General features: G+C 43.6%; 1 protein-coding gene across 1 annotated transcript in view; it reads left to right on the top strand.

The window, feature by feature from the left end:
- LOC106603157 (pyruvate carboxylase, mitochondrial) overlaps positions 1-15692 on the top strand; it is a 96526-nt gene extending 80834 nt beyond the window's left edge. The window contains exons 17-21 of the mRNA XM_014196466.2: positions 1071-1315; positions 2191-2370; positions 12306-12554; positions 12700-12840; positions 13013-15692. Coding sequence (XP_014051941.1) covers positions 1071-1315; positions 2191-2370; positions 12306-12554; positions 12700-12840; positions 13013-13264 — 1067 coding nt within the window. The 3' untranslated portion in view covers positions 13265-15692. The remainder of the gene's footprint in view (positions 1-1070; positions 1316-2190; positions 2371-12305; positions 12555-12699; positions 12841-13012) is intronic.
- The last annotated feature ends 2311 nt before the right edge of the window (positions 15693-18003 follow it).

The raw sequence follows: 18003 nt of genomic DNA, 5'->3' as shown, positions 1-18003 counted from the left end.
CAGCAAAGGACCTTGTGAAGATGCTGGAGGAAACAGGTACAAAAGGATCTATATCCACAGTAAAATGAGTTCTATATCGACATAACCTGAAAGGTTATGCCCAGCAAGGAAGAAGCCACTGCTCCAAAACCGCCATAAAAAGCCAGACTACTGTTTGCAACTGCACATGGGGACAAAGATCGTACTTTTTGGAGAAATGTCCTCTGGTCTGATGAAAGCAAAATGGAACTGTTTGGCCATAATGACCATCGTTATGTTAGGAGGAAAAAGGAAGAGGCTTGCAAGCCGAAGTACACCTTCCCAAACGTGAAGCACGGGAGTGGCAGCATCATGTTGTGGGGGTCCTTTGCTGCAGGAGGGACTGGTGCACTTCACAAAATAGATGGAAAATTATGTGTATATATTGAAGTAACATCTGAAGACATCAGTCAGGAAGTTAAAGCTTGGTCGCAAATGGGTCTTCCAAATGGACAATGACCCCAAGCATACTTCCAAAGTTGTGGCAAAATGGCTTAAGGACAACAAAGTCAAGGTATTGGAGTGGCCATCACAAAGCCCTGACCTCAATCCCATAGAACATTTGTGGGCAGAACTGAAAAAGTGTGTGCGAGCAAGGAGGCCTACAAACCTGACTCAGTTACACCAGCTCTGTCAGGAGGAATGGGCTAAAATTCACCCAACTTATTGTGGGAAGCTTGTGGAAGGCTACCCAAAACGTTTGACCCAAGTTAAACAATTTAAAGGCAATGCTACCACATACTAATTGAGTGTGTGTAAACTTCTGACCCACTGGGAATGTGATGAAAGAAATAAAAGCTGAAATAAATCTTTCTCTCTACTATTATTCTGATACTTCACATTCTTAAAATAAAGTGGTGATCCTAACTGACCTAAGACAGGGAATTTTACTAGGATTAAATGTCAGGAATTGTGAAAAACTGAGTTTAAATGTATTTGGCTAAGGTGTATGTAAACTTCCGACTTCAACTGTAGATAATGTTTCATTGTATTTGTGCTGACAGCATCTATAGATGCCTATTATTCTCTCTGTTCTGCCCTCTCTTTGACAGGCATATCTCTGGAGAATGTGTATGACTACAGTGAGTACTGGGAGGTTGCTCGCGGGCTCTATGCACCGTTTGACTGTACAGCCACTATGAAGTCTGGCAATGCTGACGTGTATGAGAACGAGATCCCTGGAGGCCAGTACACCAACCTGCACTTCCAGGCTCACAGCATGGGCCTGGGACACAAGTTCAAGGAGGTGAAGAAGTCCTACACAGAGGCCAACAAGCTGCTGGGTGACCTCATCAAGGTGAGACATCCGGACTCCTGGTGTCCTTAACACTGGCCTCATTTTCAGCAATTCAAATTAAGTGCTAAAACTCACATTCCTCATTCACGAATTGTCTTTTCGGATTCATAATTATCGCTCTTAAGGCAGATTTTACAAAAGTATTCATCTGATTTTGAAGAGAACTTCAGAATGAATTGCCCACTCAATTTGTTCCCTCACCTTCCTCCTTTCACTCTCATGACTATGTGTGCGTGGGAGGGAGGCTCTACTGTCTCAAAGACAAAATAAAAAACGAAATGGGAATACGTTTGCAGAAAGTGGAGCCATTAATCTCGCTGCAGCCTAAAGTCAGATCAACCAAGGAGCTTTGAGCAAAGCTTATCTGTTCTGTTCTCCATGCTTCTGTCTGATCTCTCCAATCAATGGCATCTTCTAGCGTTTGGTCTTGCCTTGCTGGTTTTCATTTCCTAGGGCTTAATTAAATGATCAGAGATAGTTGACTTTCTGTTCTTCTCCTCCTTCGTTTCCTTCGATGTCATATTGTCCATATCACAGGCACAGTGAGTCAGTGTCTGTTCGATAGTGGACACGCTTACTTCACTTTCATTATGCATATTTTTTTCTCTCCTCATTCTAACCCCTTTCGTTGTCTTTTCACTGTTCCTACTGTTGGCTGCAAAAAAATTTGTTTCTCAAACAATTTTCATCTCTGTCTCCCTTCTTGACTCGACCACACTTCTGTTTACTTCCAATTTGCACGTCAGCTTGAGGTTCCAATGGTGAAACACAATAGTCTATGACCGATGGGCTGTAGCACCAGTAATGTTGTGGATAAAATCTTTCATCTTGCTCCACCTCTCTCCTCTGCCCACTCTGTGTGTGCCTGCCTGCAGGTGACTCCCTCCTCAAAGATTGTGGGCGACCTGGCCCAGTTCATGGTGCAGAACTCTTTGACGAGGGCGGAGGTGGAGGAGAGGGCTGATGAGCTCTCCTTCCCCCTCTCTGTGGTGGAGTTCCTGCAGGGCCACATTGGCATCCCACACGGAGGCTTCCCTGAACCCTTCAGGTCCAAGGTAAAACACACTTCACAAATTCCCAATAAGTCTAACTTCCCTTTGGCCCAAGTTATTTTCAGCTCGCAACAACATTATTTTTAACACGCTGCTGGGATGATTCTGTATGGAGAACATGATGATTGTATGGAGAACATGTATTTTACACTGAACAAAAATATAAATGAAACATGTGAAGTGTTGGTCCCATGTTTCATGAGCTGAAATAAAAGATCCCAGAAATGTTTCATACGCACAGAAATCGTATTTCTCTCTCAAATGTTGATCACAAATTTGTTTACATCCCTGTTACTGAGCATTTCTCCTTTGCAAAGATAATCCATCCACCTGACAGGTGTGGCAGATCAAGAAGCTGATTAAACACCATGATCATTACACAGGTGCACCTTGTGCTGGGGACAAAAGGCCACTGTAAAATGTGCAGTTTTGTCTCAACACAATGCCACAGATGTCTTAAGTTTTGAGGGAGCGTGCAATTGCCATGCTGACTGCAGTAATGTCCACCGGAGCTGTTGCCAGAGAATGTAATGTTAATTTCTCTACCATAAGCCACCTCCATTTTAGAGAATTTGGCAGTATGTCCAACTGGCCTTACAACCGCAGACCACGTGTAACCACGCCAGCCCGGGACCTGCTCATCCGGCTTCTTCACCTGCAGGATCGTCTGAGATCAACCACCTGAACAGCTGATGAAACTGTGGGTTTGCACAACCGAAGAATTTCTTCACGAACTGTCAGAAACCATCTCAGGGAAGCTCATCTGCGTGCTCGTCGTCTTCACCAGGGTCTTGACCTGACTGCAGTTCTGTGTCGTAACTGACTTCAGTGGGCAAATGCTCAGCTACAATGACCACTGGCGCGCTGGAGAAATGTGCCCTTCACAGATGAATGATGGTTTCAGCTGTACCGGTCATATGGCAGATTGCGGACGGTGTCTATGGCGTTGTGTGGGCGAGCGGTGTGCTGACGTCAACGTTCTGAACAGAGTGCCCCACGGTGGCGGTGGGGTTATGGTATGGGCAGGCATAAGCTACGGACAACGAACACAATTGCTTTTTATCGATGGCAATTTGAATGCACAGAGATACCGTGATGAGATCCTGAGGCCCATTTTCGTGCCATTTCCTCTGCCGCCATCACATCATGTTTCAACATGATGCACAGACCTACAGTACCAGTCAAAAGTTTGGCCACCTACTCATTCAAAGGTTTTTCTTTATTTTACTATTTTCTACATTGTAGAATAATAGTGAATACCTCAAAACTATGAAATAACACATGAAATCATGTGGTAACCAAAAAAGTGTTAAACAAATCAAAATATATCTTAGATTCTTCAAAGTAGCCACCCTTTGCCTTGATGACAGCTTTGCATTCTCTCAACCAGCTTTACCTGGAATGCTTTTCCCACAGTCTTGAAGGCGTTCCCACATATGCTGAGCACTTGTTGGCTGCTTTTCCTTCACTCTGGGGTCCAACTCATCCCAAACCATCTCAATTGGGTTGAGGTCGTGTGATTTGTGGAGGCCAGGTCATATGATGCAGCACTCCATAACTCTCCTTCTTGATCAAATAGCCCTTACACAGCCTGGAGGTGTGTTGGGTCATTGTCGTGTGAAAAACAAATGATAGTCCCACTAAGGGCAAACCAGTTGGGATGGCGTAACATTTACATTTACGTCATTTAGCAGACGCTCTTATCCAGAGCGACTTACAGATTGGTGCATTCACCTTATGATATCCACTGGAACAACCACTTTACAATAGTACATCTATATATTTTTATTTTGGGGGGTTAGAAGGATTACTTTATCCTATCCCAGGTATTCCTTAAAGAGGTGGGGTTTCAGGTGTCTCCGGAAGGTGATGATTGACTCCGCTGTCCTGGCGTCGTGAGGGAGCTTGTTCCACCATTGGGGTGCCAGAGCAGCGAACAGTTTTGACTGGGCTGAGTGGGAACTGTGCTTCCGCAGAGGTAGGGGGGCCAGCAGGCCAGAGGTGGATGAACGCAGTGCCCTTGTTTGGGTGTAGGGACTGATCAAAGCCTGAAGGTACGGAGGTGCCGTTCCCCTCACAGCTCCGTAGGAAAGCACCATGGTCTTGTAGCAGATGCGAGCTTCAACTGGAAGCCAGTGGAGTGTGCGGAGGAGCGGGGTGACGTGAGAGAACTTGGGAAGGTTGAACACCAGACGGGCTGCGGCGTTCTGGATGAGTTGTAGGGGTTTAGTGTCACAGGCAGGGAGCCCCGCCAACAGCGAGTTGCAGTAATCCAGACGGGAGATGACAAGTGCCTGGATTAGGACCTGCGCCGCTTCCTGTGTAAGGCAGGGTCGTACTCTGCGAATGTTGTAGAGGATGAACCTACAGGATCGGGTCACCGCCTTGATGTTAGCGGAGAACAACAGGGTGTTGTCCAGGGTCACGCCAAGGCTCTTAGCACTCTGGGAGGAGGACACAATGGAGTTGTCAACCGTGATGGCGAGATCATGGAACGGGCAGTCCTTCCCCGGGAGGAAGAGCAGCTCCGTCTTGCCGAGGTTCAGCTTGAGGTGGTGATCCGTCATCCACACTGATATGTCTGCCAGACATGCAGAGATGCGATTCGCCACCTGGTTATCAGAAGGGGGAAAGGAGAAGATTAATTGTGTGTTGTCTGCGTAGCAATGATAGGAGAGACCATGTGAAGATATGACAGAGCCATGTGACTTGGTGTATAGTGAGAATAGGAGAGGGCCTAGAACTGAGCCCTGGGGGACACACGTGGTGCGGAGACGGATTCTCGCCACGCCACCTGGTAGGAGCAACCTGTCAGGTAGGACGCAATCCAAGAGTGAGCCACGCCGGAGATGCCCAACTCGGAGAGGGTGGAGAGGAGGATCTGATGGTTCACAGTATCAAAGGCAGCAGATAGGTCTAGAAGGATGAGAGGAGAGAGGGTTAGCTGCAGAATGCTGTGGTAGCCATGCTGGTTAAGTGTGCCTTGAATTCCAAATAAATCACAGTGTCACCAGAAAAGCACCATCACATCTCCTCCATGCTTCACAGTGGGAACCACTCATGCGGAGATCATCCGTTCACCTACTCTGCGTCTCACAGACACAGCGGTTGGATACCAAAACTCTCCAATTTGGACTCATCATACCAAAGGACAGATTTCCACCGGTCTAATGTCCATTGCTTGTGTTTCTTGGCCCAAGCAAGTCTCTTCTTATTGGTGTCCTTTTAATAGTTGTGTCTTTGCAGAAATTTGACCATGAAGGTCTGATTCACGCTGTCTCCTCTGAATAGTTGATGTTAAGATGTGTCTGTTACTTCAACTATGTGAAGCATTTATTTGGGCTGCAATTTTGTCAACTCTAATGAACTTATCCTCTGCAGCAGAGGTAACTCAGGGTCTTCCTTTCCTGTGGCGGTCCTCATGAGAGTCAGTTGCATCATTGCGCTTGATGGTTTTTGCAACTGTACTTGAAGAAACTTTCAAAGTTCTTGGTATGTTCTGATTTGACTGACCTTCATATCTTAAAGTAATGATGGACTGTTGTTTCTCTTTGCTTATTTGAGCTGTTCTTGCCATAATATGGACTTCGTCTTTTACCAAATAGGGCTATCTTCTGTATACCACCCCTACCTTGTCACAACACAACTGATTGGCTGAAATGCATTAAGAAGGAAAGAAATTCCACAAATTCACTTTTAACAAGGCACAGCTGTTTTAATTGGAATGCATTCCAGGTGACTACCCCATGAAGCTGGTTGAGAGAATGCCAAGAGTATGCAAAGCTGTCATCAAGGCAAAGGGTGGCTACTTTAAAGAATCTCAATATAAACTTGATTTATTTAAAACTTTTTTGGTTACTACATGATTCCATATGTGTTATTTCATCGTTTTGATGTCTTCACTATTATTCTACAATGTAGAAAATAGTAAAAACAAAGAAAAACCCTGGAATGAGTAGGTGTCCAAACTTTTGACTGGTACTGTATGTCGCAAGGATCTGTACAGAAATCCTGGAAGCTGAACATTTTCCAGTTCCTCCATGACCTGCATACTCACCAGACATATCACCCGTTGAGCATGTTGGGAATGCTCTGGATCGACGTGTTCCATTACCGCCAATATCCAGCACCTTCACACAGCCATTGAAGAGGAGTGGGACAACCTTCCACAGTGCTCAATCAACAGCCTGATCAACTCTATGCGAAGGAGATGTATGAGACAAATGGTGGTCACACCAGATACTGACTGGTTTTCTGATCCATGCCCCTACATTTTTTTATTGAAGCCATCTGTATTCCCAGTCATGTGAAATCCATAGATTAGGGCCTATTTTATTTACTGATTTCCTTATGAACTGTAACTCAATACATTTTTGATTGTTGCATGTTGCGTTTATATTTTTGTTCAGTGTATATCTGCCTTTTCACAGCCAACCATAATGGCAGGATTTGTATTCCCACAGACAGTATTAAAGGATTATTAGGTTTGGTACTCTATGGATTTAACATTAAGAGTACATTTATTATGTTCCACTTACATTACAGTAGGTATTTTTATAGAGCTCAGAAAATGTTGGTTTTATAACCCACAACGACAGGATCCCGTTAAGTCATAGAAATTCTTTGTTTGAAACGTTTGCCTGTTTTTGTCCCTCTATTGTCCTTGGGGATCTCGCACCATTTTTATCTGTTTGAAATTTGAATAAATATGATTTATTTCCCATCTCTAAGAATCTCCACAATTACCCAGAAACATTTCCCCTGAAGCTCAGTTGTTTTCTACGAACAAATTTGTCCCTCACATCATCAGTGTACAATGCAGTTCCCCCTCTTGTTTTTTCCCCCAATCGAATGCATGGTTGCTCTTGTGTAATTTATTTTGCAGATCAGTTCAAACTTAAAAAGGCCACCTGCTTAGCATACATCATATATAACAAAGGAATGGAACAGCCATTATGGTGCAGCTATTTCTAATTTCCGACAGATGCCTAGCATTATCTATGTTAATTATTACAAATCAAAAGTATTTTGTCACATGCTCCGAATACACTCAGTTTGTGTGTTTGACATTTCTATTGATTTTACCGTGAAATGCTTACTTACGAGCCCTTAACAATAATGCAGTTCAAGAAGAGGAGTTCAGAAAATATTTACTAAATTAACTAAAGTGAAAAGATAAAATAAAAATGAACACAAGAAAATTACATAACAATAACGAGGCTCTATACAGGGGGTACCAAGTCAATGTGCGGGAGTACAGGTTAGTCGAGGTAATTTGTACATGTAGGTAGGGGTAAAGTGACTATGCATAGATAATAAACAGCGAGTAACAGCAGTGTAAATAGCCATTTTATTAATTGTTCAGCAGTCTTAGGGCTTGGGGGTAGAAGCTGTTAAGGAGCCTTTTGGTCCTAGATGCTACGGTACCGCTTGCCGTGTGGTAGCAGAGAGAACATTCTATGACTTGGGTAACTGAAGTCTTTGACAATAGTTTTGGGGCCTTCCTCTGACACCGCCTAGTATATACAGTTGAAGTCGGAAGTTTACATACACTTAGGTAGGAGTCATATTAAAACTAGTTTTTCAACTACTCCACAAATTTCTTGCTAACAAACTATAGTTTTGGCAAGTCGGTTAGGACATCTACTTTGTGCAAGACACAAGTAATTTTTCCAACAATTGTTTACAGACAGATTGTATCACAATTCCAGTGGCTCAGAAGTCTACGTACACTAAGTTGACTGTACCTTTAAACAGCTTGGAAAATTCCAGAAAATTATGTCATGGCTTTAGAAGCTTCTGGCTAATTGACATCATTTGAGTCAATTGGAGGTGTACCTGTGGATGTATTTCAAGGCCTACCTTCAAACTCAGTGCCTCTTTGCTTGACATCATGGGAAAATCAAAGGGAATCAAGACCTCAGAAAATAAATTGTAGTCTGGTTCATCCTTGGGAGCAATTTCCAAATGCCTGAAGGTACCACATTCATCTGTACAAACAATAGTACGCAAGTATAAACACCATGGGACCACGCAGCCGTCATACCGCTCAGGAAGGAGATGCGTTTTGTCTCCTAGAGATGAAACTACTTTGGTGCGAAAAGTGCAAATCAATCCCAGAACAACAGCAAAGGACCTTGTGAAGATGCTGGAGGAAACGGGTACAAAGTATTTATATCCACAGTAAAACGAGTCCTATATTGACATAACCTGAAAGGCCGCTCAGCAAGGAAGAAGCCACTGCTCCATAACCGCCATAAAAAAGCCAGACTACAGTTTGCAGCTGCACATGGGGACAAAGATCGTACTTTTTGGAGAAATGTCCTCTGGTCTGATTAAACAAAAAATGGAACTGTTTGGCAATAATGACCATCGTTATGTTAGGAGGAAAAAGGGGGAGGAAGCCAAAGAACACCATCCCAAATGTGAAACACGGGAGTGGCAGCATCATGTTGTGGGGGTGCTTTGCTGCAGGAGGGACTGGTGCGCTTCACAAAATAGATGGCATCATGAGGGAGGAGAATTGTGTTTATATATTGAAGCAACAGCTCAAGACATCAGTCAGGAAGTTAAAGCTTGGTTGCAAATGGGTCTTCCAAATGGACAATGACCCCAAGCATACTTCCAAAGTTGTGGCAAAATGGCTTAAGGACAACAAAGCCCTGACCTGAATTCTATAGAACATTTGTGGGCAGAACTGAAAAAGCATGTGCGAGCAAGGAGGCCTACAAACCTGACTCAGTTACACCAGCTCTGTCAGGAGGAATGGGCCAAAATTCACCCAACTTACTGTGCGAAGTATGTGGAAGACTACCCAAAACGTTTGACCCAAGTTAAACAATTTAAAAGCAATGCTACCAAATACTAATTGAGTGTATGTAAACTTCTGACCCACTGAGAATGTGATGAAAGAAATAAAAGCTGAAATAAATCTTTCTCTCTACTATTATTCTGACATTTCACATTCTTAAAATAAAGTGGTGATCCTAACTGACCTAAAACAGGGATTAAATGTCAGGAATTGTGAAAAACTGAGTTTAAATATATTTGGCTAAGGTGTATGTAAACTTCCGACTTCAACTGTAGGTCCTGGATGGCAGGAAGCTTGGACCCAGTGATGTACTGGGCCGTACACGCTACCCTCTGTAGCGCCTTACGGTCAGATGCCGAGCAGTTTCCATACCAGGTGGTGATGCAACCGGTCAGGATGCTCTCGATGGTGCAGCTGTAGAACTTTTTGAGGATCTGGGGACCCATGCCAAATCTGAGGGGGAAAAGGTGTTGTTCACAACTGCCTTGGTGTGTTTGGACCATAACAGTTTGTTGGTGATGTGGACACAAAGGAACTTAACTCTCGACCCGCTCCACTTCAGCCCTGTCGATGTTAATTCGGGGCCTGTTCGGCCCTCCTTTAACTATAGTCCACGATCAGCTCCTTTCTCTTGCTCACACTGAGAGGTTGTTGTCCTGGCACCACACTGCCAGGTCTCTTACCTCTATATAGGCTGTCTCGTCGTTGTCGGTGATCAGGCCTTCCACTGTTGTGTCGTCAGCAAACTTAATGATGGTGTTGGAGTTGTTTGACCACACAGTCGTGGGTGAACGGAGTACTGAAAGGAACTAAGTACACACCCCTGAGGGGCCCCAGTGTTGAGGATCAGCGTGGCAGACGTGTTGTTGCCTACCCTTACCACCTGGGGGCGGCCCGTCAGGAAGTCCAGGATCCAGTTGCAGAGGGAGGTGTTTAGTCTCAGGGTCCTTAGCTTAGTGATGAGCTTTGTGGGCACTATGGTGTTGAACTCTGAGCTGTAGTCAATGAACAGCATAATCACATATGTGTTCCTTTTGTCCAAGTGGGAAAGGGCAGTGTGGAGTGCAGTAGAGATTGCATCATCTGTGGATCTGTTGGGGCGTTTAGGGTTTACGGCATGATGGTTTCGATGTGAGCCTTTCACTGCACTTCATGGCTACAGACATGAGTGCTACAGAGCGGTAATCATTTAAGCAGGTTACCTTCGCTTTCTTGGGCACAGGGACTATGGTGGTCTGTTTGAAACATGTAGGTATTACAGACTCGGTCAGGGAGAGGTTGAAAATGTCAGTGAAGACACAACTGTTGGTCCGTGGATGCTTTGAGTACACATCCTGGTAATCCGTCTGGGCCCACGGCTTTGTGAATGTTGACCTGTTTAAAGGTCTTGCTCACATTGGCTACGGAGAGCGTGACCACACAGTCGTCTGGAACAGCTGGTGCTCTCATGCATGCTTCAGTGTTGCTTGCCTCTCAGCGAGCGTAAAAGTAATTTAGCTCGTCTGGTAGACTCGCGTAACTGGGCAGCTCACATCTGGGTTTCCCTTTGTAGTCTGTAATATTTTTCAAGCTCTGCCACATCGGGCGTGCGTCAGAGCTGGTGTAGTAGGATTTAATCTTCGTCCAGTTTTTATGCTTTACCTGTTTGATGGTTCATCTGAGGACATATAAGTAATTACGCTAAGCGTCCTGATTTAGTGTCCCGCTCCTTGAAAGCGGCAGCTCTAGCCTATAGCGGTTGCCTGTAATTCATGGCTTCTGGTTGGGATATGTACGTATGGTCACTGTGGGTACGACGTCGTCCGTGCACTTTTTGAGTAAGCCGGTGACTGCTGGTGGATGAATCCCATTGGATGAATCCCGGAACATATTCCATATGTGCTAGCAAAACAGTCCTGTAGCATCCGCGTCATCTGACCACTTCTGTGTTGAGCGAGTCACTGGTACTTCCTGCTTTAGTTTTTGCTTGTAAGCAGGAATCAGGAGGATAGAATTATGGTCCGATTTGCCAAATGGAGGGTGAGGGAGAGCTTTGTACGCCTCTGTGTGGAGTAAAGATTGTCTCGAGTTTATTTTCCTCTGGTTGCACATGTGACATGCTGGTAGAAATGAGGTAAAACAGATTTAAGTTTCCCTGCATTAAAGTCCACGACCACTAGGAGCGCTGCTTCTGGATGAGCATTTTCTTGTTTGCTTACGGCCTTATTGAGCTCGTTGAGTGCGGTCTTGGTGCCAGCATCGGTTTGTGGTGGCAAATAGACGGCTTCGAATAATATAGATGAGACCTCTCTTGGTAGATAGTGTGGTATACAGCTTATCATGAGGTATTCTACCTCAGGCGAGCAATACATTGAGACTTCTTTAATATTAGACATGGCGCACCAGGAGTTATTGACAAATAGACACACACCTCGCCCCTCGTCAGACGTAGCTGCTCTGTCCTGCCGATGCACGGAGAAGCCAGCCAGCTCTGTTATCCGTGTCGTCGTTCAGCCACATCTCTGTGAAACATAAGATATTCGTTTTTAATGTCCCGTTGGTAGGAGCGTCTTAATCGTAGATTGTCCAGTTTGTTTTTCAATGATTGCACGTTGGCTAATAATACGCAGGGAAGTGGTGGTTTACCTACGCGTCTGCGAATTCTTACAAGGCACCCCGCCCTCCTCCCCCTTTTCCTCCACGCTGATGACTGGGATTTGGGCCTTGTCTTGACAAAGCAGTATTCTATATCCTTGGCGTCAGACTCATTAAAGAAAACATCTTCATCCAGTTTGAGGTGAGGATGTCTGTTCTGATGTCCAGAAGCTCTTTTTGGTTATAAGAGACTGTAGCAGCAACATTATGTACAAAATGAGTTACAAACAATGCGAAAAAACAAACAAAATAACACAGTTGGTTAGGAGCCCGTGAAACGTCAGTCCTCCCCTCCGGCGCCATTAAATCCACTCATGTTTGCTTGTAATGTTCAAACACTGCTTGTAGCCTGTGTTATATTTTCATGGGCTTGCTTTGATCTGAAAAAGCTAAACCGGTCTAAACTGTTTCTCATAATTATAATAACTCTGACATCCTGTCATTCTAGCTCCCTTTGGCCTGTTAGTGGCTGACTTCTAACCTCTGCCCCCAGGTGCTGAAGAATATGCCACGGGTGGAGGGCCGCCCTGGTGCCTCTCTGCCCGCCATGGACTTCGAGGCCCTAGAGAAACAGTTGCGAGAGACACACGGAGATGACATTACTCCTGAGGAGGTGATGTCAGCAGCCATGTACCCCAAGGTGTTCCAGGAATTCAAGGAGTTTACCCATCAGTTTGGCCCCGTGGACTGCCTCAACACACGCCTGTTCCTCGATGGACCCAAGATTGCTGAGGAGTTCGAGGTCAGTCTCACAATTTGTTTTCATTCATATTCTTCAAGTGGATGTGAAGTGTGATTCATTTGAAATGAACTTACTGATTGCAATATATTTGCCACTGTTCTGTTTTCCTCTGATCACACTTTCTGTTTGTCCCTGTGTCTGTCAGGTGGAGTTGGAGCGAGGGAAGACCCTCCACATCAAAGCCCTCGCCCTGGGAGATCTCAACAAGGCTGGCCAGAGGGAGGTGTTCTTTGAGCTGAATGGAGCTCTCAGATCTGTCCTGGTCAAGGATACAGTGGCCATGAAGGTGCAGTACACACATTAGCTCTCAACACAATGTTCCATTCAATTCTTAAGATGCGTAACAAGTTCAAGCTATTCCCGCAAAATAGTTGCATATCATATCCACACCAATACTTATCTCAATAGACACGTGGTGCTCCTGCAAACTCACCAAGTGTACTCTCCCACCCACCCAGGAGATGCACTTCCACCCCAAGGCGCTGAAGGACGTGCGTGGCCAGGTGGGGGCGCCCATGCCCGGGAAGGTGGTGGAGGTGAAGGTGAAGCAGGGCCAGACGGTGGAGAAGGGCCAGCCTCTGTGTGTGCTCAGCGCCATGAAGATGGAGACAGTGGTCAACTCTCCCCTCTCCGGCACCGTGGTCAAGATTTACGTCAACGCCGACAGCAGCCTGGAGGGAGACGACCTCATCCTGGAGATCACCGAGTAGGACAGGAAAGGCCACCAGCAGGAACCATTAACCATAGCACAACCATAGCACAACCTTAGCACAACCTTTGCGCTTCAAGTCACACATGCTAAAGTACAAGTCCAACTGTAGAAAAGACAGATATATTTTTGAAATTCTGGAAAATATATATAGTATGATTGTAATCAATTAACATTTAGTCTGTTTGTTTTCTTGTTGGAGAGCTTCCTATGATGTTTGCACTTGTGTGATATATGCGGTAATCCACTGTCACTTTAGCAACTGAAAAGTACAATCATTAACCATTAATGGTGACTAATCTGTTACATTTCGTATTAACATATGACTGTTCGTCTATGTACGTCATTCTGGAACGCGTTCCCGAAGAGTGAAGTCACTGAGGCCAGGCCAATGAAAAAAGGATTTCATTAATAATTAGAAAGCAATTGACAAGCAGTTGACATTCAGGTATTTCATGTAATGTAAAATCTTGGCTTATCATGTTTTAAATTCCACAGAACACTTTGGGCAATCCCCGTACGTGCATCACCGCCTTGATTTTGATCATTTGATATGTTGAAATCTAAAAATGAAAGTAAATGTAATAATATAGATGTTCAAGCATAATAAGTGTTCTGTTCCTTCCAGCCTCCATCTCACTACATTGACTGAGTAAAGATGTTTTAAGCATCTACTCTCAATACATGTGTTCACTCATCATTGCGTTACTTTCACACATTTTTCCCAACCCGTTTTAAAATGAAACAAGCTTTTACAGTAAATGTCCTTATATTCAAAGGTCTTATTGAAGCATAAGTGACTCAGTTGACCAAAACTGTTCCTTTTAGATATGGAACCTAGAAGAACATTCTTTTTTTTGACCGACTGCTTTGCTTTGTAAATGAATGCAAATATTCTTGATATTGAGTTTTTGGCAACTCGCTGTGAATTCTAAACATAGAAATGAATCATACTGAATTGGACATATTTAGTTCTGGTACTCATTGGGACAGACTGGACTCTGGTTAGATTTACAGATTGTAGGGGGTAGTTTAATGTGCTCCATCTGTGATAGTAGATTACTAAGGGGTTTGTTTTGTTTCCGTCCATCCGTCCGCCCTCCCCCAATTGTAAACCTGAATAACCTATGACAAAATTATTGGGTCCAATTTTTTTGGTAGTTTTTATTTTTGTGTGGAGAGTAAATAAATGGTAGGCTGTATTTTAATGTTACTGCTGCATATGGCATGACCTTACAGTACATGCTGGGCAATGCCTGAGTGCTCTTGACGGATGTTAAACGTTTACAGATTCTCATTCTGTCACAACTGTCATGGTAATCACTTAGTGTGACCGTTTACATCTGTGGTGAGTGTGTTGATGATCATGAGCATTGCTTATGTCATGCAGTATTTGCAGTGCAAGGGGAAATGTGAAATGTTATTGATTTTAAGATTTTTTGACACGTCAAAAAACTGCTTTGTCATGAGTAAAAACAACAACAAAATGACTCACATTTTCTTGTCTTAGAATTATTTAATAAAACCGGAGTTGTATCAAACCATTAATCCAATGTTTCTTAGACTCTTATAACGCCTGTATGTGAAACATAAGACTTAAGTCTACTAATACAACAATTTATCCTGGTAACTTACGAGCGACATGAGTACTGTGCATTAAATATTTTCTAAGGCAAATAGGAGCCTATATATAAGAAAAACAAATATTAGTGAGCTTTATCTGTAGATGTACAGGTAACTGACAAAATAAAGGACACACTAACATAGTGTCTTAATAGGATGTTGGGCCACCATGAGCCAGAACAGCTTTAATGTGCCTCTTTTGGAAGAATGCGACACCATTCTTCCATGGGGAAAATTCCATCATTTGGTGTTTTGTTGATGGTGGTGGAAAACGCTGTCTCAGGCGCTGCTGCAGAATCTCACATAAGTGTTCAATTGGGTTGAGATCTGGTGACCTGAGACGGCTATAGCATATGGTTTACATCGTTTTCATGCTCATCAAACCATTCAGTGACCAGTGGATTCACCCTAAGGTGGCATAGCCATGGTAGCCCGAAATAATGACCTGCCTTGCATTTTTATACATGACCCTAAGCATGATGGGATGTAAATTGCTTAATTAACTCAAGAACCGCACCTCTGTGGAAGCACCTGCTTTTAATATACTTTGTATCCATCAGTTACTCAAGCGTTTTCATTATTTTGGCAGTTACCTGTATTTGTAAGCTTATAGAATAGCAATGTCATTTGTATTCGAGTCCCTTTCTGGGGATGTGGATTTATGTGGCATTTGTTATCTCATCCTTCCATGGCATTTTTGTCTGTTTTGATAACATCAGTTTTAAGATATGCGAATACTAATTCCGTGTAACCATGTTCTTTTCAATGTGACAACTTTGAAAGAAATTAAAAGGGCATACATAACACAGTTGCCTCGCTCTTTGTCATTTTAATGTTTTGATAATCGAGCTTGTGTGTAATGGTGCATCTGAAACCTACAGTGAAGCTCAGTTCAAGTAACTCTATTCTTCTAAAGAAGAGTGGCGTGAAATAATCAACATGGCAGACAAATAATCACCTATGTAAACAATTTAATACTTGTGACAATTTGTGAGTCGACAGGTATAATTCATTTACAGATTCAATTATTGGGGTGAAAAGAGCAGGTGATTAATAGTTGATAATGCCCCCACTAATGGAAATGTGCAGGAACAGCCCAAATGTTTTATTTTAACAAGGCAAGTCAGTTAATAACAAATTCTTATTTACAATGACAGCCTAGGAACAGTGGGTTAACTGCCTTGTTCAGAGGCAGAATGACAGATTTTTACCTTGTCAGCTCAGGGATTCGATCTAGCAACTTTTCGGGTTACTGGCCCAACGCTCTAACCACTAGGCTACCTGCCACCTCAGATGGAGCACATCGATTGATTGCTAATAGAGTAATCCCTTAATGGATCCAAATTGGTGGAAATGAGGACAACTCGTGTGTTTGTCCGTTTCTTAGCATGCCGCAATGTTCCTAATGTTGACATTGAGTCAATAGTTACACCCGGTTACACTTAATCTTTTCTAAAGCCTGAAATCCACGCGTTTACACAGCCTCACAGTTTCAAAACTGAGTAGCGTACTATTATTATATGATATTACTGCAGTGATGGACGATGGGCCTGAGAGCTGCCATATGCTCCTTTGGAGAAGTGGTGGTGTCGTTTGCAGGCGTTGATTGATGGCTCCGTCTGCAACAGGGTACCTGTGGGTGCTGAACATGACCATGTGATGGTTTGATGTGGAGGGACTGAGGGAGCTGAGGCGATGTAGGAGGCTGAATGACTAGACAGAAGAGACACGGAGTCCTTAATGCTCACTTAGATGTAGATTGGTTGCAAAGTGCATGATAAATGGCTGTGTTTAAAATGTTATATTTTTGAAGAGGGAGTTAACCCCAGAGATAATTATACCTCATCATGAGAGTTGGTGCTTCTTCGATATTAGAAATATGCCTTTGTTGCAGTCTGTCATAGATGTTTGATTCAGTGCCCCCCCCCCCCACCCCCCCACCACCACCACCACCTTCCTCCCATTCAGTCCTAATGTATCTGACATCTCATCTTTCAGTCTGCTTCTTCTCCCCCTGGCTCCTCTCTGTTAGCTTGGCTCACTCTGCCGTCCTCCCACAAGTAAACAGTGCAGCAGCCACTTTTGCAGAACATTTCAGCGACAGAATTCGTTTATACAGGTGCGGCTCAGGCTCTCTGTCCTAGTAACAAAGCTACTATGATATAGATGGTCCTCTCTCCTCTGTTTTGTTTGGTCATTATCTCCTTAGTTTGTGCTGATTAGTAGCGTGTGAGCTTGCTGTGACAAGGGGGTTAACCGTGGGCTAGTGTACACTACCAGTGTGACAGGACACTGGCGGGGAAGGACACAGTGAAGGGTTGTCTTCCCACAGAATGAGTTCAAGTACTTAACTGGTATCAGTATTTTTCTTTTTTTTATAAATCAATTCATTAGCCTTATACCACCTCAAAGTGTTTAGTCTGTTGTTGTTAATGAAATGAAGCCCAGGTTTCATTAGAGAAGTAAAATGGTACCTTGGTGCTGAGATTTGTCCAGAAGTGGGAGTGTTAGAAGTGTTCATCAAAACAAAGTTTATTAGTCGTGTACACAAATTAGCAGATGTTATAGCAGGTGCAGCGAAATGCATGTTTTTCTAGCTTCAACAGTGCTGTAAATGTCTAACAATACAATACTAATACACACATTTTCCCCCAAAAAATATACACATATATATATATACACGCATAAGTCAAACATTTGGACACACCTACTCATTCAAGGGTTTTTATTTTTACTATTTTCTACATTGTAGAAAAGCTATGAAGTAACACACGTAATCATGTAGTAACCAAAAAAGTGTTAAACAAATCAATATATTTTAGATTCTTCAAAATAGCCACTACATTTCCTTCACTTTGCGGTCCAACATGCAACAATTTCAATGATTTTACTAAGTTACAGTTCATATAAGGAAATCAGTCAAATTGAATGTATTAATTAGGCCCTAATCTATGGATTTCACATGACTGGGCAGGGCTTGGCTCCCAAGTGGGTGGGCATATTCCCTCCCAGGCCCACCCACTGGGGAGCCAGGTCCAGCCAATCAGAATGACTCCTCAGTTTCATCAGCTGTCTGGGTGGCTGGTGTCAGACCATCCCGCAGGTGAAAAAGATGGA

The sequence above is a fragment of the Salmo salar genome, chromosome ssa04 (genome assembly GCF_905237065.1).
Source record: "Salmo salar chromosome ssa04, Ssal_v3.1, whole genome shotgun sequence".
NCBI lineage: Eukaryota > Metazoa > Chordata > Actinopteri > Salmoniformes > Salmonidae > Salmo > Salmo salar.
The sequence above is the reverse complement of the archived record's forward strand: the minus strand, read 5'-3'. Positions and strand labels throughout refer to the sequence as shown.